The sequence below is a fragment of the Hyla sarda genome, chromosome 7 (assembly GCF_029499605.1).
Source record: "Hyla sarda isolate aHylSar1 chromosome 7, aHylSar1.hap1, whole genome shotgun sequence".
Lineage (NCBI taxonomy): Eukaryota > Metazoa > Chordata > Amphibia > Anura > Hylidae > Hyla > Hyla sarda.
The window spans coordinates 127,616,329-127,643,329 of NC_079195.1; the positions used below are offsets into that span (position 1 = coordinate 127,616,329).

The 27,001-nt window shown below is 39.0% G+C and overlaps 1 protein-coding gene across 1 annotated transcript in view; it reads right to left on the minus strand.

Annotated features, from left to right (window-relative positions):
• The window catches only part of CDH23 (cadherin related 23), a 1,135,250-nt gene that overhangs the window by 436,951 nt on the left and 671,298 nt on the right, over positions 1–27,001 (minus strand). The window contains exons 14-19 of the mRNA XM_056530710.1: positions 26,728–26,792; positions 24,296–24,533; positions 22,299–22,404; positions 21,725–21,852; positions 4,378–4,450; positions 2,562–2,678 (exon numbers count right to left, since the gene is read on the minus strand). Coding sequence (XP_056386685.1) covers positions 2,562–2,678; positions 4,378–4,450; positions 21,725–21,852; positions 22,299–22,404; positions 24,296–24,533; positions 26,728–26,792 — 727 coding nt within the window. The remainder of the gene's footprint in view (positions 1–2,561; positions 2,679–4,377; positions 4,451–21,724; positions 21,853–22,298; positions 22,405–24,295; positions 24,534–26,727; positions 26,793–27,001) is intronic.

The window sequence follows — 27,001 nt, forward strand, 5'->3', positions numbered from 1 at the left end:
TTTTATATTGTCGGCTATATTTTTAGGTCCCCACCTGCCCGCATAAATTGATCCCTGTTTTAAAAATTTATAAAAATTTTGTTATAAAAAAGAAAACTTTCGTTTCACTACCATGTTTTCCTTCACTACTATATCTTTTTATTATTATTATTATTATTATTTTTTTTTTTGGTACCCAACAAAATTTTATTAAAAAAGGTATCTCCATCAAAAGGTAGTCCAAAAAAGAATTTAAAAAAATGCCTGAAAAAACGCCAAATTTTAAACCCACACATCATTTTTCTTGGCGTTTTTTCACTTCCATAGACTTCTACGGGAGAAAAACGCCCCGATTTTGACAAAAAAAAATCACCAAGGAGCTGAAAAACGACAAAAAAGAGTGAAAAAATGTAAAAATGATAAAGGAAAATGCCAAAGTGAAAAATGACAAGTGGAATAAGAATTTAGCGATTTCTCATTGATTTATACCTAACATCTGGCCACAGCATTTTTTGGCATTTAAAAAAAAAAAAACAGCCTAAGACTGGGTTCACACTGCGCAAAATATTTTATTTAACATGCAGATTCACAGATAATATGTAAAATATGTCAGCAAAAAAATTGTGGCCAAATTTTGTCTGATTTCCGCTTCTAAAAAGAAAAATAATTACTTGCGGAAAAATTTATTTTGTGTTTGATCCCAGTCTAAATAAGATTCTGTAGATTGCTATGCATGCGATACAAATGGCTAAAAATTTCTTATTAAATCCAATTATACTTTTTTTTGTCCAAAATAAATGCAGTTCCATAAAAAATATGCCTCAAAGGTGTCTCTAGCCTTTAAAGTAAATGAAATATATATACAGGGTGGGCCATTTATATGGATACACCTTAATAAAATGGGAATTGTTGGTGATATTAACTTCCTGTTTGTGGCACATTAGTATATGTGAGGGGGGAAACTTTTCAAGATGGATGGTGACCATGGCGACCATTTTGAAGTCAGCCATTTTGAATCCCACTTTAGTTTTTTCAATAGGAAGAGGGTCATGTGACACATCAAACTTATTTGGAATTTCACAAGAAAAACAATGATGTGCTTGGTTTTAACGTAACTTTATTCTTTCATGAGTTATTTACAAGTTTCTGACCACTTATAAAATGTGTTCAATGTGCTGCCCGTTGTGTTGGATTTTCTATGCAACCCTCTTCTCCCACTCTTCACACACTGATAGCAACACCGCAGGAGAAATGCTAGCACAGGCTTCCAGTATCCGTAGTTTCAGGTGCTGCACATCTCGCATTTTCACAGCATAGACAATTGCCTTCAGATGACACCAAAGATAAAAGTCTAAGGGAGTCAGATCGGGAGACCTTGGGGGCCATTCAACTGGCTCACGATGACCAATCAACTTTCCAGGAAACTGTTCATCTAGGAATGCTCGGACCTGACACCCATAATGTGGTGGTGCACCATCTTGCTGGAAAAACTCAGGGGACGTGCCAGCTTCAGTGCATAAAGAGGGAAACACATCATCATGTAGCAATTTTGCATATCCAGTGGCCTTGAGGTTTCCATTGATGAAGAATAGCCCCACTATCTTTGTACCCCATATACCACACCATACCATCAATTTTTTTGTTCCAACAGTCTTGGAGGGATCTATCCAATGTGGGTTAGTGTCAGACCAATAGCGGTGGTTTTGTTTGTTAACTTCACCATTCACATAAAAGTTTGCCTCATCACTGAACAAAATCTTCTGTGTAAACTGAGGGTCCTGTTCCAATTTTTGTTTTGCACATTCTGCAGCACCTGAAACTACAGATACTGGAAGTCTGTGCTAGCATTTCTCCTGCGGTGTTGCTATCAGTGTGGGAAGAGCGGGAGAAGAGGGTTTCATTGACAATCCAACACATTGGGCAGCACATTGAACACATTTTATAAGTGGTCAGAAACTTGTAAATAACTCATGAAAGAATAAAGGTACATTAAAACCAAGCACATCATTTTTCTTGTGAAATTCCCAGTAAGTTTGACGTGTCACATGACCCTCTTCCTATTGAAAAAACAAAAGTTGGATTCAAAATGGCCGACTTCACAAAATGGCCGCCATGGTCACCACCCATCTTGAAAAGTTTCCCCCCTCACATATACTAATGTGCCACAAACAGGAAGTTAATATCACCAACCATTCCCATTTTATTAAGGTGTATCCATATAAATGGCCCACCCTGTTTAACAACACAGGAAAGGATGGATCCAGTGCAAACCTTGTGCAGTAGAAAACTTTTTTCAGGTACCAACAAGGACAGGATAAAAAGTGACGCGTTTCAGCCAGGTAACCTAGCCTTACTCTGTATGAGTAAGGCTAGGTTACCTGGCTGAAACGTGTCACTTTTTATCCTGTCCTTGTTGGTACCTGAATAAAGTTTTCTACTGCACGAGGTCTGTGCTGGATCCATCCTCTCCTGTATTGCTTCTCCCGGTGTTGGGTTACAACTGTCCGGGCACGGACACCTGGCGTGATCAGGAGTGAGCTGATGTACTCTGCTATTTCCTCATATATATAACAACGCATCACCTGATCGAGCATTGATCCGAAACTGAGGTGAACCATCCAATGAGTATATAATAGACTCCTGCCCATATTCCCTGGAACGATCCAAATCTGTTGCATTCAAAAACAGCACAGTAGCACCTAAGGAACAATGGTAAAAAATAAAAATAACTATGCATGCTGCTGAAGATACATGGATCAAGACAAACATTTTTTTATTCATTTAATACAACACATACTCAATTAGGCTATGTTCACACATTGTAAAATGAATAGCAAAATAAACCTTTAAAATAACAATAAAATATGTTAATCTAATTATGTGTATAATGAAAGCCTATGGAAAAGTAATCATTAGTGCACACTCTGTTTAAAAAATCTTCTGCAATCATAGACTTTTATTGTGCACATATTAGATAAAAAAATATGGACATATTGGACCTCATTTACTAAGAGTGTCGGGTTTTTACTAGTGGGAAATGTTGTTTCAGACTTGCAGGATTCCTCTTTATCTACTATGGGGATTCACAGATTTACAAGTTGGGAACATTTTCTGAGCAGCTTTTTCTAGGTGGAAATTTCCAGTCATTTATCCACTGGATTTTCTGTGAATTCAATAGTAAATAGGTTGGGTTGTGAAACCACGCCCCTTTTGGGGTCGACCATGCCCCCTTCGTGACAGACCATGCCCCTTTTTGGCTTTTCACAGTGCAATGTTGGGTTTGTCGGATTTTCCTGGAGCACACTGTCGAACACTGGCGCAGACATGTCGCAGACACTCTGTACCAAAATAACCCAACAAAAACTGGTCATTTTTAGCTCAGTAAATGAGGACCATTTTATTCCTATTTTACAGAAAATTTTTGTTATCTCTTTTACACTATGTAAAGATAGCCTTAGTTTGATTAAAACCTTTGGACTATTTATTTGGACTTCTGTAGCTTGCATGTGTTACAATATAATTTAAACTATTGCATGCTGTTTAGTGCTTATTCCATCAGATGGCCTTTATGATTGCTAAGTCTCCAGCCCCTTTCCTCGCTCTTCTGAATGTTAATCTAACATTAACCTACATCTCTGCAATCAAATAAAGTAAAGATCCAAGACCAATTTGGTGACAATGTTTTTTTCAGTGGCATCATGTCTTAAAGTGGTATTCCGCTGCTCAGCGTTTTGAAAAAACTGCCCCAAACACTGGAGATGGAGCCAGGAGCTTGTGACATCATAGCCCTGCCCCCTCATGATGGCATGCCCCACCCCCTCAATGAAAGCCACACCCCCTCCCATAGGCTTGCATTGAGGGGGTGAAGCGTGATGTCATGAGGGGGTGGGGATATGACATCATGAGCTCCCGGTGCTGGCTCCAGCATTCGGAACAGTTTGTTCCAAATGTTGAGCAGCGGAGTATCCCTTTAAGGTTCGTGGAACAAAACATTTTGGGTCCATGGCCAGGAAACTCCCCAGAGCCCAACCCCATTGAGAACCTGTGGTCAAGCCTCAAAATTAGAGTAGACAAACAAAAATACAGAATTGTGATAAACTCCAAACACAGATTAGACAAGAATGGATTGTCATCAGTCAAGGCTTTGGCGCAGAAACTGATAATCCAGCATGCCAGAGTGAAGTATTGAAACAACACTATAACATTTTTTGCACAAACTTGAACAAACGTTTGTCCACAACTGAAATATAGCACATACACATTACAGAAGACAAACCATCAAAAGTGTTTAACACTAATTGTAAATAAGTTCTATCTAATAAAGTACATACAAAGCAATTAAACTAATGAATGCAAATGTATCCATAGCTTTTCAGGCTGGATTATATAATCTTTTACCTGCCATAATGTTTTCCATTACTGTAATAACATAAGATGGGCGACTAAATGTGGGAGGGTTGTCATTCTCATCCTGCAAAAAGGAAAAATAAATCTTAATCATGTAGATCAAAGGAATAAACTTATTTGTAGAATTGTAAGTATCAAATATATGCACACAACCATGAGTACAACAAGGCTTTACATATCCATAAATAGTGAGAAAGAGGTACATGACACTAATCTAGAGCGTTGTAGATACAGGGGACGATTTAGTATCTGCTGTGTGTTGGTGGAACATGGCACAAGTATTCTGTGCAATTTTCAGCTGTCCAGAATAGTGATGAGCGGCATTGCCCAGATTTGAATTTGCGATATTTCGCGAATATATAGACGAATATTCGTCCTATATTTGCCAATTTTGCGGTTCCATTATATTCGCATATGTGAATATTCACGTGTTCCAGGAAGAAAACCGTGAGGGGGTGGGCAACTTTACTATTGGTTGCTAGGGATGTTGTTGATAACCTTTGACAAGTGTATTTGCATCATTCTAATTGGCCCACAAGTGAAAAAGAAGGAATATGTGAATATTTGTACATGTGAATATTCACATATGCAAATATATAGTGCTATATTCGCAAATTCGCAAATATGCGATATTCGCGATTAAAATTTGAATTGCCAATATTCGTGAGCAACACTAGTCCAGAATTTACTAAGAATGATATAGAATTGTAGTAAAATTGCAACATTACATTGCCTGGGGCATTTAACTAGCAGTATCGTTACAAACAGTTCTGTAATTTTTACAGCTATTTTGCGAAATCGTAGTCAAAATGGTGCAGTTTTTACAGCCATTTTTAAACATTTTGGTAAAATGTCTATATCATGCACATTAACATCACTAGTCCGCCATTTGTTTTTTCCAGCGTAGCTACATCCATGTGTTTGAAGAACAAGTGGCACTGCCAGAAACCACAGGGTCTAAAAACAAAGGATACACTTTGGAGGTATACAACAGATAGGATCTTGCACATGGGGTCCCATCGGAGGTGCTAGGTGAAACAGAACGATATCAGTAAAAGAACAAACATAGAAAAAAACCACACCTGCACTCACCGCAAGGGTACCGCAATTCCGGCCTCACTCAAACGGTGCCTATAATCCAAGATCGGGCATATCAGAAGTGGAGCGCTCAGAGAAGGCGACTGCCGGCGGTTTCACGCAATCACTATGCGCTTCATCCGGCCTCATTCACGTCATCGCGCTGTGCAACCTAAAATAGTGCACCTGCTGGGATCATGTGATCAGGATGACGTATGCCACAAACCAACAGGTAAGGAAATAATGAAAAAAATTAACCTAAACCTATTACCATATTTACTATTTGAACACTACTTTTAATGAAATACCTTACAATTATAAAAATGGAGATAGATCCAATCTATCATTGAGCCCCATAGGGCCCTGAGCATCCAAAGTGAGAATCCAATGAGCCTCAGCTCTCAGTAAAGCCCGTCTCCTATCAACATTGCCCTGCCTACAATTGATGCGCATAAGGCCACCGAACTTCAAATTTTCGCAGTCTCCCTTGTGTACTTCTTGCATGTGCTTAACAAAACGAGGGGATCCTCCTCCTTTCCTCACAGAATAAAGATGTTTGCGGAACCGCACTCTCAATTGGCGTTCCGTCTTACCAATGTAAAACATTCTACATTCACATATCATGAAGTACACAACAAAGGAGCTGCGACAGGTAATTAATTCTTTAACAAGGAAATCAATACCTCCTAATGTACCTCCAGTAGAATTAGCATTATACTTGCAGAAGGTACATGAGCCACATTTCTTGTTACCATATGGGAAATTTTTTGTAAGCCAATTTTCTTGTTTTTTCTCTTGCACACTAAATTCATTTTTCTTTTTCTTGATTAAATCATGGATAGTCCGATTCTTTTTAAAGGTCACTATAGGTTTATTTTCAGAACATTCTGTAATATCAGGGTCTGAGGACAGGAGATACCAGTTCTTATATAACGTAGATCTTATTATTTCATTCATAGGGCCATTTTTGAAGGAAAACACATAACGTTTATTCTCCTTCTGAGGAGCATCCTTCTGCTGTCTGTTCCTATACAATAATTTCCTCCTATCCAGGGGGTAAGCTCTCTCATACCCTTTTCGGATCACTTTATCAGGGTAACCCCTCCTTGACAACCTCGAGGCTAATTCACTTGCTTGTTTTTCAAAGTCCTGAAGGTCACTATTATTTCTTCTAAGCCTCAGGAATTGACTATATGGAATCCCGTCTTTCACTTGCGATGGGTGCGAACTATCATAGTGTAAGATCGCATTCTTCGCCACCTCTTTTCTAAAGCCTTGTGTGACCAATACCCCATCTCTGACTAGTAGCTTTAAATCCAAAAATTCCAGGCTGTCACCTCCAAAGACACTTGTGAACATCATATTCATCGTGTTAACTGAGTTAAGATGTTGAACAAAATCCTCAAACTTTTCTCTGGTGTCATCCCACACAATTAGGACATCATCCATATATCTCCAATAGGCTTTAATGTGTTTAACATAAGGGTTACTAGCATTATAGATATACATTTTCTCAAAAATCGACAGAAATAAATTTGCGTAAGAACATGAGGTAGGACTCCCCATGGCCGTTCCTTTACACTGCCTATAAAACTGATCATCATATTGGAAGGTGTTATTCTCCAAGATAAATTCCAGGGCCTCGCAAATAAATTTCACAAAATCTTCTGATTTATCTGTATATAGCAATACATCATGGATGGCCCGTATACCCACACTATGAGGTATCCGGGTATACAGCGCCTCTACATCAATAGAAGCCAAAGAGAGACCATCAGTCCAATGGAATTCGTCCACAAATTTCAGGACATCACTCGTGTCTTACAAATACGAGGGTATCTCACTCAAAAGTGGTCTAAGTACCCAATCCACAAATTTCGAAAGGTACTCAGTCACCGAACCCACCCCCGCGACAATAGGGCGCCTCAATTGTAGGCAGGGCAATGTTGATAGGAGACGGGCTTTACTGAGAGCTGAGGCTCATTGGATTCTCACTTTGGATGCTCAGGGCCCTATGGGGCTCAATGATAGATTGGATCTATCTCCATTTTTATAAATGTAAGGTATTTCATTAAAAGTAGTGTTCAAATAGTAAATATGGTAATAGGTTTAGGTTAATTTTTTTCATTATTTCCTTACCTGTTGGTTTGTGGCATACGTCACCCTGATCACATGATCCCAGCAGGTGCACTATTTTAGGTTGCACAGCGCGATGACGTGAATGAGGCCGGATGAAGCGCATAGTGATTGCGTGAAACCGCCGGCAGTCGCCTTCTCTGAGCGCTCCACTTCTGATATGCCCGATCTTGGATTATAGGCACCGTTTGAGTGAGGCCGGAATTGCGGTACCCTTGCGGTGAGTGCAGGTGTGGTTTTTTTCTATGTTTGTTCTTTTACTGATATCGTTCTGTTTCACCTAGCACCTCCGATGGGACCCCATGTGCAAGATCCTATCTGTTGTATACCTCCAAAGTGTATCCTTTGTTTTTAGACCCTGTGGTTTCTGGCAGTGCCACTTGTTCTTCTTCTACGTTGGTTTTCTTTTCTTTGTATTTCTGAGTTGAGCACGCCAGTGGAAGGGGCATTATATGGACATGGAGGTTGCAGTACAGGATGGGGACTTAGTACCTGATGCGGGCAGACAAGATGCGGGAGCGTTTTTTTCGTCTTGTAATTTACAAGACGAGCTGCAAATTTTAAGCACTAAAACACTGGAGCACCGGGTGTATTCACTTGCGGATAAAGAAGCACGTCATTTTTGGTCTATCAATTCTTTGCAAGCCTATGTGGAAGCAGGCCGAGCCCCAAGAGGGTTGAGAAGCTTTAAAGTTCCTTCTCAGTTCCAGGACAGTGAAATGTTTGTAGATGCATGGAAAAAAGCACATATGCAGCATGCTCTTAATCTAGTGGGGATTGTCTTGGAACAGCACAAGCGGGAGCATATTAAAATCACTGAGGAACTGAATAAAGCTAAACTGGAAATTAAAACTAGGATGTCAGATAACCAAGGAAATTTATTTTTTAAAAATTTGGAGAAAAAGATGAATCTCTTGCAAATAGAAATTAAAGAAATCAAGAGGGATAAATTTGTTCGCGATAAACGTGACTATGACACGAATAATGTTTTTTCATGGAACAGTCAGAATAAAGGAAGAAAATCAGGGAGATATTATAATTATAATAACAAGAAAAAATTTTATCGTAAACGACGAAGCCAGGATTATTGGACGACGGAGTCTGAGACAAGTGCGTCTGATGAAGCCACAGGTGAACAGGGTTCTGGAGTAAGAAATCCACAGGGTCTCCCTTTAGAAAGAAGATTAGGAGAGGAGGTAGAAAGAGAAAAACCCAGAGGCAGGTTTTATCAAAAACGCAAGGGTGTATCTTGGAGGGATTAGTCCCATTTGAGAATATAGTTGAAAATCTTACTGACGCTATTATTCCAGAGGAAGTATTACAGGTCCTTTCTAAGGGTCTAAATTTTGGTGTCATGGAGGAGTTCAACTATCCAGGTTTTGAAATCGATCTTTATAAAGCAGTAAGAAAAATTAATTTGGATACATTTTTTGCACAGAAACCTAATAAAATAGGTCAGCAGAAATATGAAAGTGATTTACCATGCAGTATAGGACCATTAGGTTTTTCCCCTTTTTTTGGCTTTAGTACCGAGGAATTAAAATGCACTAAAATGTTAGCAGAATTAGCTGCAGATGTAGGTGACTTTGATAGTAATATCCCGGAGGCCACTAATGAGAATAGTAGGTTTTGCGGAGGGAATCCTTCATTGTTTAACCCACCTTTAACCCCAGGAGGACCTATTGATCTATTTTTCAAGGCTGTTAAAAAGGACATTAAAGCACTCATATATCCCAAAGCACAATGCAATTTGACAAAGGATGAGCAGAAGGGTTTACATTGGTTATCTGAACACCAAGAATTATGTGTGTCTAAGGCTGATAAAGGAGGGAGTGTGGTGATATGGACCTCAGCACAATACGATCTGGAGGCGATGCGTCAGCTGAATGGACATGGTACTTATGAGAAATTATCTTGTAATCCTACCAATAGGATCAAGGAGAAACTACGTTCATTTTTGAGAGGTTATGTAGAGAAGGGAGTTTTAGATCAGAAATTAGCGGAACGCTTAGTACCAGTCAACCCAGTTATCTCTAGCTGGTACTTGCTCCCCAAGGTTCATAAGTCCCGCACCCACCCCCCTGGGCGACCTATTGTCGCGGGGGTGGGTTCGGTGACTGAGTACCTTTCGAAATTTGTGGATTGGGTACTTAGACCACTTTTGAGTGAGATACCCTCGTATTTGAAAGACACGAGTGATGTCCTGAAATTTGTGGACGAATTCCATTGGACTGATGGTCTCTCTTTGGCTTCTATTGATGTAGAGGCGCTGTATACCCGGATACCTCATAGTGTGGGTATACGGGCCATCCATGATGTATTGCTATATACAGATAAATCAGAAGATTTTGTGAAATTTATTTGCGAGGCCCTGGAATTTATCTTGGAGAATAACACCTTCCAATATGATGATCAGTTTTATAGGCAGTGTAAAGGAACGGCCATGGGGAGTCCTACCTCATGTTCTTACGCAAATTTATTTCTGTCGATTTTTGAGAAAATGTATATCTATAATGCTAGTAACCCTTATGTTAAACACATTAAAGCCTATTGGAGATATATGGATGATGTCCTAATTGTGTGGGATGACACCAGAGAAAAGTTTGAGGATTTTGTTCAACATCTTAACTCAGTTAACACGATGAATATGATGTTCACAAGTGTCTTTGGAGGTGACAGCCTGGAATTTTTGGATTTAAAGCTACTAGTCAGAGATGGGGTATTGGTCACACAAGGCTTTAGAAAAGAGGTGGCGAAGAATGCGATCTTACACTATGATAGTTCGCACCCATCGCAAGTGAAAGACGGGATTCCATATAGTCAATTCCTGAGGCTTAGAAGAAATAATAGTGACCTTCAGGACTTTGAAAAACAAGCAAGTGAATTAGCCTCGAGGTTGTCAAGGAGGGGTTACCCTGATAAAGTGATCCGAAAAGGGTATGAGAGAGCTTACCCCCTGGATAGGAGGAAATTATTGTATAGGAACAGACAGCAGAAGGATGCTCCTCAGAAGGAGAATAAACGTTATGTGTTTTCCTTCAAAAATGGCCCTATGAATGAAATAATAAGATCTACGTTATATAAGAACTGGTATCTCCTGTCCTCAGACCCTGATATTACAGAATGTTCTGAAAATAAACCTATAGTGACCTTTAAAAAGAATCGGACTATCCATGATTTAATCAAGAAAAAGAAAAATGAATTTAGTGTGCAAGAGAAAAAACAAGAAAATTGGCTTACAAAAAATTTCCCATATGGTAACAAGAAATGTGGCTCATGTACCTTCTGCAAGTATAATGCTAATTCTACTGGAGGTACATTAGGAGGTATTGATTTCTTTGTTAAAGAATTAATTACCTGTCGCAGCTCCTTTGTTGTGTACTTCATGATATGTGAATGTAGAATGTTTTACATTGGTAAGACGGAACGCCAATTGAGAGTGCGGTTCCGCGAACATCTTTATTCTGTGAGGAAAGGAGGAGGATCCCCTCGTTTTGTTAAGCACATGCAAGAAGTACACAAGGGAGACTGCGAAAATTTGAAGTTCGGTGGCCTTATGCGCATCAATTGTAGGCAGGGCAATGTTGATAGGAGATGGGCTTTACTGAGAGCTGAGGCTCATTGGATTCTCACTTTGGATGCTCAGGGCCCTATGGGGCTCAATGATAGATTGGATCTATCTCCATTTTTATAATTGTAAGGTATTTCATTAAAAGTAGTGTTCAAATAGTAAATATGGTAATAGGTTTAGGTTAATTTTTTTCATTATTTCCTTACCTGTTGGTTTGTGGCATACGTCATCCTGATCACATGATCCCAGCAGGTGCACTATTTTAGGTTGCACAGCGCGATGACGTGAATGAGGCCGGATGAAGCGCATAGTGATTGCGTGAAACCGCCGGCAGTCGCCTTCTCTGAGCGCTCCACTTCTGATATGCCCGATCTTGGATTATAGGCACCGTTTGAGTGAGGCCGGAATTGCGGTACCCTTGCGGTGAGTGCAGGTGTGGTTTTTTTCTATGTTTGTACATCCATGTGTTTTATTACTCTAATTTGGTCATGTGATCACAAGACTTACTCTCCAAGTCTTCCAGTACCTAATGGTTACAACAGAATGCCAAACTGACTTCCTATGGACTACAGGATGTCATCATCACCTAACAGATCCCTCCTACTAGCTCCCAGATCCCTCACAGTTTCATCTGCTCTATGAGATCAGTATATATAGTAGTTGTACACCTAAGGCCATGTTTACACACTGTTTCTTGCTGGGTTTTTCTTTTTCTGTTTTTTTTTCTGCTGTGATTTTCCCCACAATTAGGATTCTTAATCTTAATTGTGCAAAATATGGTAAAAATGTTTAATGCAGTACAAATTCAATGTATGAACCTAAAGACGTCATATCTTTATAAAAACCCTCAATTATGATTATAGGTCAAAATTACTTTTGCCTTCATGGAAAAAAAGACTGTATAGTGTCAACTGACACCAAACCATTTGAGTCTAATTAGTTCATCTTGGTGATCACCAGCACTAGTAGTCTGATGAGATGACCAGCTGGAGTAATCGACCACCTGATCCTCATCCAGAGGATTCATGGGAAATGTAGACTGCATTACAGAACCCACATCATTGTGCATTTGTAAACTTAAATGGAGACATCCCATCGTAGCCACATTAGCAAAATGAAGTAACCAAAATGCACACACAAAACCTCCACATTATTCTGTAGTAAAAATAAATGCTGCACTATATAAGCAAAAGAAAAAAAAACCTGAATGCTTCTTTAAAGTCTAAGACATACGGATTATTCAATGAATGGTATTCAATGAAGGTTGTAAATGAAACCTAAAGTTGCAGATGTATGCAATGATAGAGTTTCAATTTAAATCAAATGTGGCACATACTCTTTGTTACTTTAAAATAAACTTTGAACAGTTACTAAAGGGGGTCAAAGGTGGAGTCAGATTTGCGCAAATTTGGGCAACTTTTCCAAAGTCGCAGATAATAAATTGAGCACCACCAGATTCACCATGTGAACCACTTGCAGATGGCATAACAGCACATATTCTTGGTCTACATTGACATATGAGCTATGTTTAGTAATTGACCCTCATTATCCTCCCTTTATTAAGGCCGCAGCATCAACATGCTGGGTGAGTCCCACACACCTCTTTCTCATTATTTAGTAGTACAATGTATTTGATTTGCTATTTTTTATTTATTTTTTGGTTGTTGTTCCGGGAGACAGAACATTAATATAAGATTAGAGGAATGTTGAGTATATGAAACTCCCAGTACCAGTCATAGTGGTTTTAGGAGCCAATAAGACTTAATGCTAAAACAACAGAAACCATAATTCTCAAACAAAATCAGCCATAACGGCTATATACTAAACATATTGTCAATATTATGCTAGCCATGATATACCATAACATAGGTGCAGCTATTATGCTTCTATAAAGCACTTACAAGCTGCAATGTTTGGGGAGTCTCTTCAAAATCAGCAAATTAGGGCATATTTTCAAAAGGGGCAACCAGAGTGCACATAAGGGCATAGATTCAAGGGGGGCACGCAGGCTGAATATCATAGAATATATTCAGAGAGACAGTCAGGCCGTGAATCAGGACATAAGTGCTACCATCAGAACACAAAATCTTGTTCCAGTTATTTAGAATCCAATACAATTGTCTATAACAATAGTCAAAAGGCATCATTTTTTCATGTGTAGGTAGTAATTTAGAGAAACTAGTAGTGTTCTGATACAAAAGCTCCATGTTTATGAGATAAGAAAAGATATTGTAGTAAATCTTTAATACAAAAAAAAAATTTTTCTTGGCAATCAGATATCACTGGACTCACAACATCACAAGACCTGCTACATTGTGTCAACTAAAAAAACAATATACATATACAGAAAGGCAAAGCCATCAACATGGATTAGGATGTTTAATTAAAAATAATTATAATACTGATGCAGGGAATAAGCAAGAATATCACCTAATACATAACATGTACCATGAGAATATTTCTTATCTCCTAGTAAACCAATCCTGGCCAACATAGAGAAGCAAGCCAATTTCCACTCCTTCCAGACCCAAAATGGCAACAAACCAAGATTCTCAATTTATCTCTGAAACAAGACAATGCTATGATATGTCTAAATGATTCCGCCTCCATTAGCGGCTCGTCTAGCCAAACACTTTCTCGATTTTATTAATGTGTGACAAACTACAATCTCCAGCTGACAAAGAGACAGCCAGTGATAATCTATTAAAGAGGAAATGTGTCACAGCTTTTCTAAGCAAATAAATTACAGATGCTAAACAGCAGTGATTAAGGATCGGTAATAGGAAAAGCCAACACCGCCTTTTCTAGGTAAAAATAGGTGAACTTGGCTGGTTTCCTGTTCATTAAGATTCAGCGAAACCTACAATATGAGTAATGTATCAAAATAAATGTAGCAGATTGTGTAGGGATTTCAAAAACATTTGGTAATATTCAATAAAAATTAAAAGCATAAGGGATTTTACAAATTTAAGGGGCATTTCTTTATGGCATATTCATCTGTGGAGCCTGCACCTATTTTGAGATAGAGGACTTCCCAGCCCCCTTAGGTCTGATTGTGGAGGAGGTGGTTGGGAAGCCAAAAATAAGCCAAAAATAGCTGAAACAGCTGTACTACTCAAATAGCATAAATCCCATTCACTGAAGTGGAGTTTCATAAATAGTGTAGCACTGCTCACAGTTGTTACACAACTTCCGTTAAAGTCAACTAAAGTTATCCACATTTATTGTGGAAACCTTAGTAAATATGTTGGGATTTTTAGAAAATGTCAGGGACACACCACCCTTTTCGGTGGCCATGCACCCTTTCCCTGATGACCTTGCCCCTTTTTGGGGTTTTCTCAGTAAAATGAAGAGTTGGTCAGGTTTTTGTCAATTCTGGTGCAAATTCTGGCGCAGATTCTGATGCAGACGGAATTTCTGGTGCAATGCGCCAGAATCTGGCATACAACCTGACAAAACAGGTCGGGTTTACAATAGTAAATAAGGGCCAATGACTTGAAAATGCTGGCCCTGGGATCCATTTTCTTATGACCATAGCAGTCAGATCATGTTTGTCAAGCTTGTGCTACTGTTTGTGTGTTTGTAAACTGGTGTGTGCAGGGCAGTAGGAAGTGAGGTGGAGGAGTGAGCCCATGGAGTTGTGAGATGTACAATTGTACAGTATACAGGTAAAAAGGGGAAATCACAGGACATGGGATATGCTCCAGCTGAGGTGCATATGGTCCATAGGCAAGCATTGATTTAGAAGAAATCACTGTGTTACAAATATACCAGCAATGGCAGCTAACAGAATACCACAGAATTCAATGACTGTTCACTGTTTAAATGCTTATCATGTACAATATTATGCATGATAAGAGCACATGCCATGCTGACTATCCAAGACAGGTATAGGTGTAGATATAATAGAGAGCAGAGAATGGTGTACAAGACCTATAGGCCTGAGGTAGCCCAAGAAAACGTTGCCCTATAAGAGGGGATACATACTACAAATAACATCACAAGAGACATGAATATGCTGCACATTCTCTATACATACAGTAAGCCCTTAATACAAGTGGTTTGTAGCTGCATTATGTAAAAGAGATTCTATAATATCCTGTTCTTTACAATGAAGATACAGCGGTAAGAAAACCACTAGAAAATACAGGGTACAGATATGACCCATTAACACATCATCATGGCTAACAACGAACCAGTGTGATCATCGTAGCCTTTAAACAATGTGTGGCAAACCTTTATAATGGAGGAATGGATAGCTGGCCATATACTGCTAGATCTTGACTTTCCTGCAAAGATAACATTGCACTTGCTATTAGTTCTGACTTAGCAGCATGCTTGATAGATTGCTTTTTGTACTTTAATGAAGAATTGTCAAAATGCAATTCATTTCTTTATTAAATACAATAGAACAGTGCACAGAAAAAAATATCAAAAAGGCCTCGCTTCCTACACCTCCTCATTCTCCTACATAGCCTTTGTTCACCCCCCCCCCCCCCAACTTCTCAATTTTATTTGACTTTTTTTCTCCCCGTGCTAAAAAAAAAAAAAAATCTTTGGTACGAAATTCTGAAAAAGGTGATTTGACAGCTACTTTAAAAAAGCAACATACAGACTCAGAAAAGCCAGTGACCTTTTCAAGTTAGGTTTTTAGACTGAAGTGATTATGCTCTTCAAAGAGCACTTGGGGGAGGTTTTTAGACTCTATCAAACATCCCACGTCCTCTGCTTTATCTCCACCCACCTGTTTGATTTCAATAATCCAATGTTAATTTGTCTCAGCAGAAGAAACACAAAAGAAAGCCAATAATTTCCTTGCAGATGCTTGTTTCAGCAACAACTCTATTTTCTTCCCCGAGGTCAGGCTGTGATTTTAATGCCCAGTTACACATTTTATTGTCGACTGAACCAGTTTATGAAGGTCAGATGTTTCTATTCCCTAAGCCTTTGTCAGATTAAATTAATTGCATTGGCTGAGTGGCTGAAGTATTCATGCGATATGATCGGGAGTTCATGTGGACTTATGAGAGGCTGACTACCTGCATAATAAATTCTCTCCTTCTTGCTAAAAAATGAAAAGCTCATTTACTGAAGTGCAAACCAACAGCAGGGAACATTGGCCAGCCTGATCCTGGGATTTATAGTACACCCAAACAGTTTATTGAACTTCATAAACAACATACAGAAATGCTAAGATTTTGGATAAAATCCTATGGATAACTGGTTGATAAGTAAGTGTATTTAAGTTGGTCCAAGGTGGTTCTGTTTCCAACTCGCTGTGGATATACAGTATGTACTGTATTATATCATCTTTACAGGATTCTATGGTCAGTATTTGGTAATCCTTGAAAGCTAAGATCTAAGTAACATGCTGTCTCCATTTGGTGGGAATTTGAAGAATCCACTGTAGAGGTATGTCTGCCATTGTAATACACTTCACCTCAGTTCTATCATTTCTGTGTTGTAGAAACAACAAAGAAAGAACATTTTTTTTTTATTTTTTACAATAGGCATTTCATGACTAAAGTGATGGAGAACATTGGCTGGAGTCTGGGAAGGTGTAGCTTAAAGGGGTACTCCAGTGCAAAACATTATTTTTTTTAAATCAACTGGTGCCAGAAAGATTTGTAAATTACTTCTATTAATAAATCTTTATCCTTCCAGTACTTTTTAGCAGCTGTATGCTACAGTGGAAATTATTTTCTTTTTGAATTTCTTTTTTTATCTTGTCGACAGTGCTCTCTGCTGACACCATATCAGGAACTGTCCAGAGCAGGAGAAAATCCTCATAGCAAACCTATGCTATTCTGGACAGTTCCTGACATGGGCAGAGGTGTCAGCAGAGAGCACTGTGGACAAGACAAGAAAGAAATTCAAAAAGCAAAGAATTTACTATGTAGCATACATCTGCTAATAAGTACTGGAAGGATAAAGATTTTTTAATAGAAGTAATTTACAAATCTGTTTAACTTTCTATCACCAGTTCATTTAAAAAATAAATAAATAAAGTTTTCCACTGGAGTACCCTTTAACCCCTTAACAACGCAGGACATATATTTATGTCCTGCGCCGGCTCCCGCGATATGAAGCGGAGTTGCGCTGCGACCCCGCATCACATCGCGTAGGTCCCGATGCTCATCAACGGCCGGGACACGCAGCTCATACCACACACATCGCCAATCGCGGCAATGTGGGGTATTAACCCTTTAGAAGCGGCGGTCAAAGCTGACCGCTGCTTCTAAAGTGAAAGTGAAACTATCCCGGCTAGTCAGTCGGGCTGTTCGGGACCGCCGCAGTGAAATCGCGGCATCCCGAACTGCTTACAGGACACCGGGAGGGCCCTTACCTGCCTCCTCGGTGTCCGATCGACGAATGACTGCTCCGTGCCTGAGATTCAGGCAGGAGCAAAGCGCCGATAACACTGATCACAGGCATGTTAATACACGCCAGTGATCAGCATGAGAGATCAGTGTGTGCAGTGTTATAGGTCCCTATGGGACCTATAACACTGCAAAAAAAAAAATTTTTAAAGTGTTAATAAAGGTGATTTAACCCCTTCCCTAATAAAAGTTTGAATAACCCCCCTTTTCCCATAAAAAAAAATAAAACAGTGTAAATAAAAATAAACATATGTGGTATCGTCGCGTGCGTAAATGTCTGAACTATAAAAATATATTGTTAATTAAACCGCACGGTCAATGGCGTACACGTAAAAAAATTCAAAAGTCCCAAAAAGCGTATTTTGGTTAATTTTTTTTTACCATTAAATAATGAATAAAAAGTAATCAAAAGGTCCGATCAAAACAAAAATCATACCGATAAAAACTTCAGATCACGGCGCAAAAAAATGAATCCTCATACCGCCCTGTACATGGAATAATAAAAAAGTTATAGGGGTCAGAAGATGACATTTTTAAACATATAAATTTTCCTGCATGTAGTTATCAAAATCAAACCTATATAAGTAGGGTAACATTTTAACCATATGGACCTACAGAATAATGATAAGGTATCATTTTTACCGAAATATGCACTGCATAGAAACGGAAGCCCTCAAAAGTTACAAAATGACGTTTTTTTCTTCGATTTTGTCGCACAATGATTTTTTTTTTTCGATTCACCGTGAATTTTTGGGTAAAATGATTAATGTCACTGCAAAGTAGAATTGGTGACGCAAAAAATAAGCCATAATATGGATTTTTAGGTGGAAAATTGAAAGGGTTATGATTTTTAAAAGGTAAGGAGGAAAAAACGAAAGTGCAAAAACTGAAAAACCCTGAGTACTTAAGGGGTTAAGGAAAAATATTACTGTCAAGTATGTTTGACCCAAACAACAATAATAGTATACATTTGCAAGTAAAAAATATACTGATGTACACTGAAACATACCCATAGTATGTAGTTAAACAAGCCATATTTTTGTGCCTACTTATGTATGTGCCGGTTTCTCTCAGAACCGAGTACTGATCAATGCTTCACAGTTACGTTGTTCTAAACGTGCCAAGTCCCGAAGAGGATTTAAACATTTGTGCAGATACTAAGCTTTCACAGTCTCCTTCAATAATCCATCTCAAGATGCCCACCCCCACAGGTCTGCCATGGGTTTTGTTAGCTGTGCTTTGCAATGGTTGCTCTGTGAACTGTTACAATTACAATAAGTAACACATAATTGATCAGGAATTAGCAAGCTGCCCAGTCTCACTGAGACTCTTCACTTTTGCCATAAAGTATTTGCAGTCTTGTGTAAAATAAGGTAACTACTACACAAAAAGTTACCTTGGCAATAAAATGTCTTAAATGAATCTATTGAAACATACAAATATGAAAATAAGTAAATAATGCAAATTGATTGTTTACATGAATTTAACATAACGAAAATTGCATTTTTGGGTTATTAAAAATACTTAGATACTATAAATAGTTCGTTCTAGGCCTGATACCATGCAAAGCTAGGATGGTAGTACATCCCTCACATTTTTCTAAATATTTTATTATATCATTTCATGTGACAACACAAATGCAGAAATGCCCCTCTGCTACAATGTAAAGTAGTATACACCCCTTAGTGGAGATGTACAAATTAGGCCCAATTGGCCATTTCCCTCCCTGGTGTCTTGTTACTTGTTAATATTACAGGGTCTCAGGTGTGAATGGGGAGGTGTCTTAAATTTGGTGTTATCGCTGTCAAACTCTCTATAACTGGTCACTGGAAGTTCAACATGGCAGAGATCTCTCTGAGGATCTGAAAAAAAGAATGATTACTCTACATAAAGCTGGCCTAGGCTGTAAGAAGATTGCCAAGACCCTGAAACTTGGCTGCAGTTCAATTTTACAGGACAGGTTCCATTCAGAATAGACCTCGCCTATCCAGCGTCCAGCTCAGCATCAGCCCAGCTCTGCTTCCAGCATTGCTACAGAGGTTGTCAGTGCTCAGACCATATGCCGTCAACTGCATCAAAATCGTCTGCAAGGCTCTCATCACAGAAGGAAGCCTCTTCTAAAGATAAAGAACAAGTGCACAAACAGTTTTCTGAAGAAAAGCAGACTAAGGACATGGATCACTGGAACAATGTCCTGTGGTCCGATGAGACCACGATGAACCTAATTGATTCAGACGATGTCAAGTGTGTACAGGAGTACAGACAAGTGTGTCTTGCCTACAGTCAAGCATAAGGGTGGAAGTGACATAGTCTGAGCCTGCACGATTGCTGCTGGTACTAGGAACCATGAATACCAACATGTACTGTGACATACTGAAGCAGAGCATGATCTCCTCCCTTTCGAGACTGGGCAGCAGGGTAGTATTACAAGATTGTATTGACCCCAAATACACCTCCAAGATGACCCTTGCCTTGCTCAAGAACTGAGAGTAAAGGCGATGAACTGGCCATGCATGACTGGAGGCATAAAAGCTATTGAACATCTGTGGGGCATCCTCAAATAGAAGGTGCAGGAGCGCAAGGTCTTTAACATCCATCAGCTCTGTGTTGTCATCATGGAAGTGGAAGAGGCAACCTGTAAAGCTCTGGTGAATGCCATGCCCAAGAGGTTTAAAGGGGTCCTCCGGTGGAAAACTATTTTTAAAATCAACTGGTGCCAAAAAGTTAAACAGATTGGTAAATGACTTCTTTTTAAAAATCTTAATATCTACAGTACTTATCAGCTGCTGTATACTACAGAGGAAGTTGTATAGTTATTTTCCATCTAACCACAGTGCTCTCTGCTGGCACCTCTGTCCATGTCAGGAACTGTCCAGAGCACTCTGGAGAGTTCCTGACATGACCAGAGGTGTCAGCAGAGAGCACTGTGGTCAGACAGAAAATAACTTCCTCTGGAGCATACAGCAGCTGATAAGTACTGGATGGATTAAGATTTCTATATAGAAGTAATTTACAAATCTTTATAGCAACAAGGATTGTCAGCTCACCCGATCCTCCGCACGGCAAGAAGACCTCTGATTCAGGAAGAAAAGTGCAGAAGCCAGCAGTGTAATAAACTTCACCTTTATTCGTAATCCTTATAAAACTTTGACATGGCGTCTCAAAATATAAAATATAAAACCTCCTGGATAAGCAACATGACGCGTTTCAGGTCATGTGACCTTTTATCAGATGCAACATTTATAATAATTTACAAATCTGTTCAACTTTCTGGCACCGGCAGTACTGGAAAATAATGGTGGCCAAACAAAATGTTGACATTTTGTGCCCAATTCTGATATTTCAGCTGATTTCTATGATTGTGAAGCTTTAAAAAATATAATCAGTTAGAAATTTGTAGTAATATTTTTGTTAAACTATTTCATTGATCAGTTTCTTTAGATTTTTTTTTATTGTTTTACTATACTCATGTTTTCAGATTTGGCACTTCTACATTGCTCATTGAAAAGTGTTTGAAATACTATAGTGATCAAAAAAGTTTCAAATCAATGTAGGTCCTCCTGATGATTAAATTAAAAGGACAATAAGGATTTTTATATTTTATTTTGTCCGAATCAATAATATGCCAACTATAACAAAAATATCTCAATGTTAAAGGGGTACTCCGCCCCTAGCATCTTATCCCCTATCCAAAGGATAGGGGATAAGATGTTAGACCGCCGGGGTCCCGTTGCTGGGGACCCCGGGATCTCGGCCTCCGGCACCCCGCTATCAATACTGCTCAGAGGAAACTCGCTCTGTGAGGAATGACCAGCAATACAGGGGTTGGAGCATCGTTATGTCATGGCTTCGCCCCCTCGTGACATCACGCCCCCCCCCCCCTCAATAGAAGTCTATGTGAGGGGGCGTGGCGGCCATCATGCCCCCTCCCATAGACTTGCATTAAGGGGCGGGCTGTGACAATGTTCCAGCCCCTTTATCACCGGTCATTACGCACAGAGCGAGCGTGATCTGTGCAGTAATAATGGCGGGGTGCCGCAGCTGTTTTCCCGGGGGTTCCCAGCAGCGGGACCCCGGCGATCTAACATCTTATCCCCTATCCTTTGGATAGGGGATAAGATGTCTAGGGGAGGAGTACCCCTTTAATATGAATCTGATAAGAATAGATACTTACAAAGACTTCAATGCTAACAGGTACAGTGATGTTTAAAGGTGGCACCCCTGAGTCTTTTGCCATCACTTGCAAAGTTATGATGCCATTGGGGATTTGTTCATAATCCAAAGGTTGAACCACAGTTATCACTGAAATAAGAGCAAATATTATTAAAACAATAACCATAATGCAGCATCAATACTAGGGAACACAAATTCATAATTATAACAACTTATGTTTATAAGAAAGGTTATTAACCTACTAAATGTAATACAAAAATGATAAATAAAATAGTTTGAAGAACAATATATTGTCCACATAACTTTAAAAAAATGTCATAATGATCACAAAAAGTTAACATAATCTTTGTTTGTATAATTGATTGGTTTAAAATTAATAAGTTCCACAAACAGAGGCAGACAATTTTTTGATGTCCCATGCTCCTATTCAATACCATATATATAAACAAACAATATTTACCCATCCTAGTTTTCTGCAGCTCTGGTATAAGTAAATGTTTAGGTGACAGTGTTTAAATGTTATTAAAAAGAGACTTATTTAGAAAATATCCAATGTATCATCAATTCTCACTCACCTCCATAACCTTCAGAAACTGCTATTTCAAAAAAGTTTCGGAATACTGATGCCTCAGTAATGGTGTAAATAATCTGATTATTTGGTGGGGAATCTTCATCGGTTGCCTTAATATAAATACACAATAATATAAGTCAGTGATTTTATAATTTTTTGGATTCATATCTGTATTTCCAGTTAGTTTAAATGGACAATTCCTTTATAAAGATAAAGCTACAACAAGGTCAAATTATGGCTCATAGTTACAGAGAGTAGAATGAGGTCCCACTGTATCTGTGCAAGCAATGTCATACGGAGGCCTTATTATAAAAAGTATATCCTGAATAAATATCGGCATAGCTGACAGCATTTAAACATGTCTACACATTGCAATTGAAAGGTGAAATTCACAGCAAAATCTGCATGTAACATATGGGATTCAAAGGGGTTGTGTTGTGCTTGGCAATGCTTGGAATCCCCATAGAGAATGATGGATTTTTCAGCTTCATTCGCATGATCTGTGGGGTTCCCAGGAGTTGTCCCTAATCCTATGTATAAGGAATAACTCTTAATTATAGGATAACCCCTTACTAGTAGGGTCACACATAGCTCATATGCTGCAATATTCCCACATTTGAAATTCCTATTGCATATTTTCTACTGTGGAATTCCACAGTGGAGAATTCACAAATGGATTATGTTGCTACCCATTGCAGTCCGCAAGTGGATGTGCTACGTGTGACTTTACGCTTAAAAATCATTTAATATTAACAAATCCTTATGTTATATGTGTTGATAAAGGCAGGTTATATGCTAATGGAAATTTCTAGTCATCATAGTACTCCGAAACCAAAAATTCCAACTGAAGAAGCAACAGGAAGTAAAGTAAGTTTATATAAGTATTCCATCTACTTATAAAATGTGCTATATACATAGACTACTTGCTTATTATATGATTTCAATGTTTTTTATATTTCTTGTTTGAATATAGTCTTAAAGGGGTGGAATTATTATTTTTTTAAATATCAACTGGTGCCAAAAAGTTAAACAGATTTGTAAATTACTCCTATTTAAAAATCTTAATCCTCCAAGTACATATCAGCTGCTATACACTGCAGAGAAAGTTGTATAGTTCTTTTTTGTCTGACCACAGTGTTCTCTGCTGACTCCTCTGTCCTTTTTAGGTACTGTCCAGAGCAAAAGAGGTTTGCTATGGGGATTTGTTCCTGCTCTGGACAGTTCCTGACAGGGACAGAGGTGTCAGCAGAGAGCACTGTGGTAAGATAGAAAAGAAATCTAAAAAGAAAAGAACGTCCTGTGGAGCATACAGCAGCTGATAAGTACTGGAAGGATTAAGATTTTTTAATAGAAGTAATTTACAAATCTATTTAACTTTTTTGGCACCAGTTGATTTAAAAAAAAAAAAAAAAAAAAAAAAAAAAATATATATATATATATATATATATATATATATATATATATATAAAGAAAATCCTTGCACTTTCTTTGAAAAAAAAAAATCCACATTATTTATTACGGTGTACAATAGTAAAAAAATAAATAAAAAATGTAAGATATTTTTTCACGGGTAAGGAAGAAAATCTTTAGAAAGCTCAGGCCAGGTGCATGTTTTAATGTATTAAATTCATTAGATATTCACATCCCTGACCCAGCTGGCCTATCCTATTATTACTGTGTCCTTGCAGCTGAAAAACCCGGTGGCTTTTATAAGAACAGGAGAATCAGGCTGCTGGAAAAAGACAATAACAGGCCACACTTGGTAGTGAGATTTTACCAATTGGACTTTGTGTGCAGCTGATTAGAAGCAGTATGTTACTTACTATTCTTGCTAATTTAGGGTGATTAATATGCATAAAAGGTTCAATTGAGCTGTTAAAACCTGTTGTGAATAATCAGAAAACTTGGCCTTAAATGTTAAAGAGGGAAAAAAAAAAAAGAAAACAGAGTCTGAGCCAAGAAGAAATGTCGAAAACTTTTCTTGTGTTATCTTTTCCTCACCCGAAGTTTGATCACTGTGATCACAGATGGCTCATTCTCTCTTATTGCTCCAAGGTAAGAATCTTTCTGAAAGATGGGTGCGTTGTCATTGACATCCAAAACATTGATGCGCACACGACCTGTTGTCTCTTCACCTCCACCGTCCCTGGCAATCACTGTCAGGGTGTAGCGCTGAGTAGTCTCAAAATCAAGCCGAGCAATAAGGGTGATCCTTCCAGTCTCTTTATCAATTGAAAACCTACATGGAAAATATATGAAACTTTATAGTGAAACATAATACACAGCTGCAAAATATTCTTCCCCTCTGCTACAAGTACTGTGCTACAATTGTACCTTTTTTACTTTTGTGTAATTACTCTAAAGAATAGACATTTAAAGAGTGTGACCCATTTTAACATGCAAATGTTAAAGGATTACTCCACTACTAGTTCCGAACGCTGTGTGTGGGCTTCCCAGTTCCCACCCACCCCCTCATGACTCGTCATGTGATGTCACGTCCCACCCCCTCAATGCACCCCCTTCTCATAGACTTTCATTGAGGGGGCAGGCTGTGATGTCACGAGGGAGCGGGCGTGAACACGGAAGCCCGCACAAATCGTTCGGAACTAAATGTTCCAGACTCTGGGGAGCAGAGTAACCCTTTAAGTATGGAATATAGATACAACCATTAAATCAAATCAATTTAGATATAAGAATTATAATCAATACTATTTTATTATATTGTTGTTATTGATATGTCTGCATAATTATAGTGGGTTGAATTTATCCTGAAAGGGACATAATAGCAACATTGTTTTGAATTAAATTGGTTTGGTGGGTGCCATCTGCTGTCAGCAGGCCCTGGGGATCTATGAGGAATTTAAGGAGTACTCCAAAGGATAGAGGATAAGATGTATAATCGCAAGGTTACCACCGCTGGGGACCCCTGCGATCTTTGCTGCGGCACCCCTTCATTCGGTTCACAGAGCAAACTCCGCTCTGTGCCCGATGACTGGTGGTGCCAGCCATCACGCCACCTCCCATAGACATGAATGGAGGGGTGTGGAACCCCATCAATCTAACTTCTTATCCCATATACTTTGGACAGGAGATAAGATGTTTTCAGTGAAGTACCCCTTTAACCTGTATAATGCCCAAGAAATACATCTCAATTAATCTATTTATGGTGTGGGTGGATACATATCAGTGTGTTAATAAAATTTAGAGGATCAGTATTAGGGTACGTTCACACAAGTGGACCCACAGTGTATTTTACGCTGCAGATTCACCGCTGAAGGACCCCGAGATGGTGGCTTTCTATGTGCCTGCTTGGAGCAGCAATATGCCGCTACGAGCAGACACACTACGATGTGCGAGTCGCAGCGAATGCGCAGTATACTCGCACATCACTGCAGCTCTTGGCCTAGCTCATGGAGCAGGGGAAGCGGCCGCGATGTGTGCGAGTACACCGGGCATGTGCAGCAACTTGCACATTGCAGTTTATCTGCTCGTAGTGGCATATTGCCGCTCCAAGCAGGCACATGTAAAGCCACCATGCAGTGGTCCTTCAGCGGCGGATCTGCCATGTAAAATATGCTGTGGGTTCGCTCGTGTGAACGTACCCTTACTTATAGATGGAAATATGCCTCTTATGTTAAAATGAACAGCATTGACATGCTGTAAGAAGCAAGGTTTAAAGGGGTACTCCAGTGCTTAGACATCTTATCCCCTATCCAAAGGATAGGGGATAAGATGCCTGACCGCGGGAGTCCCACCGATGGGGACCCCAGTGATCTTGCACGCGGCACCCCGTTTGTAATCAGTCCCCGGAGCATGTTCGCTCCGAGACTGATTACCGGCGACTACAAGGCGGGAGGCTTGCGACGTCACGCCCCCGTGTGATGTCACGCTCTGGAGCCTTTCTAAAATACTGTATGCATTAGCACCCTGAAGGCTGCATTCACACCTATGTTACAGGTTCCACAAAAAATATACTGTGCAGTAAAGTGCTGAAAACTTGAAGGACCAAAGTAAAACCAAAGGGGACCACAAGTTAGTGTTTGTGTCTGGTGAGCAATGGATATGGTGGTGCTATTTTTTTCCTTTTTTGTTATCCTGCTCCAATGACAGAGCAGAACAACAGAATACCCAGCCTATGTACTACATACATATTTGTAGTTTTTTTTTTATCCTCAAAAACACTGAATGATCTAGGAATAACATCTTATGGTATTTTTCCATAGACTTCTTTATAGGAGCTGAGAAATTCTAGAAGAAAACACTTGTTTTATATGTTAAAAAAAAGCCACTATAAATGCTTGTAAAAAAATGTTAAAGCACTGTTTTACATGCCATTAAAAAGCATAACAAATAAAGGGCGTATTAAGGAGGCTTCATTTAGCAGTTTCTACCAACCACATTATTATGGACATTTATGGACATTTAACTCTTACCTGTCTGGGTCATCGCTGAATAAATAGGTGACTTTCCCAAAGGACCCAACATCATTGTCTGTAGCCTGCGTACATTAAAATATATATATTGAAAACATGTTCTATATGTTTTATCAGTAGATGAGATGAAATACAAATGTAGTACAGTATATTCAATAATATTAACAGCATCACTCCTTAGTACAACAGATACAGAACCTGTTGCACACATGGCCTTTAGCTGGCTGCCACTCTACCTTTCCAGTACTCTTATTTGCAGAACTGCATTAAAATG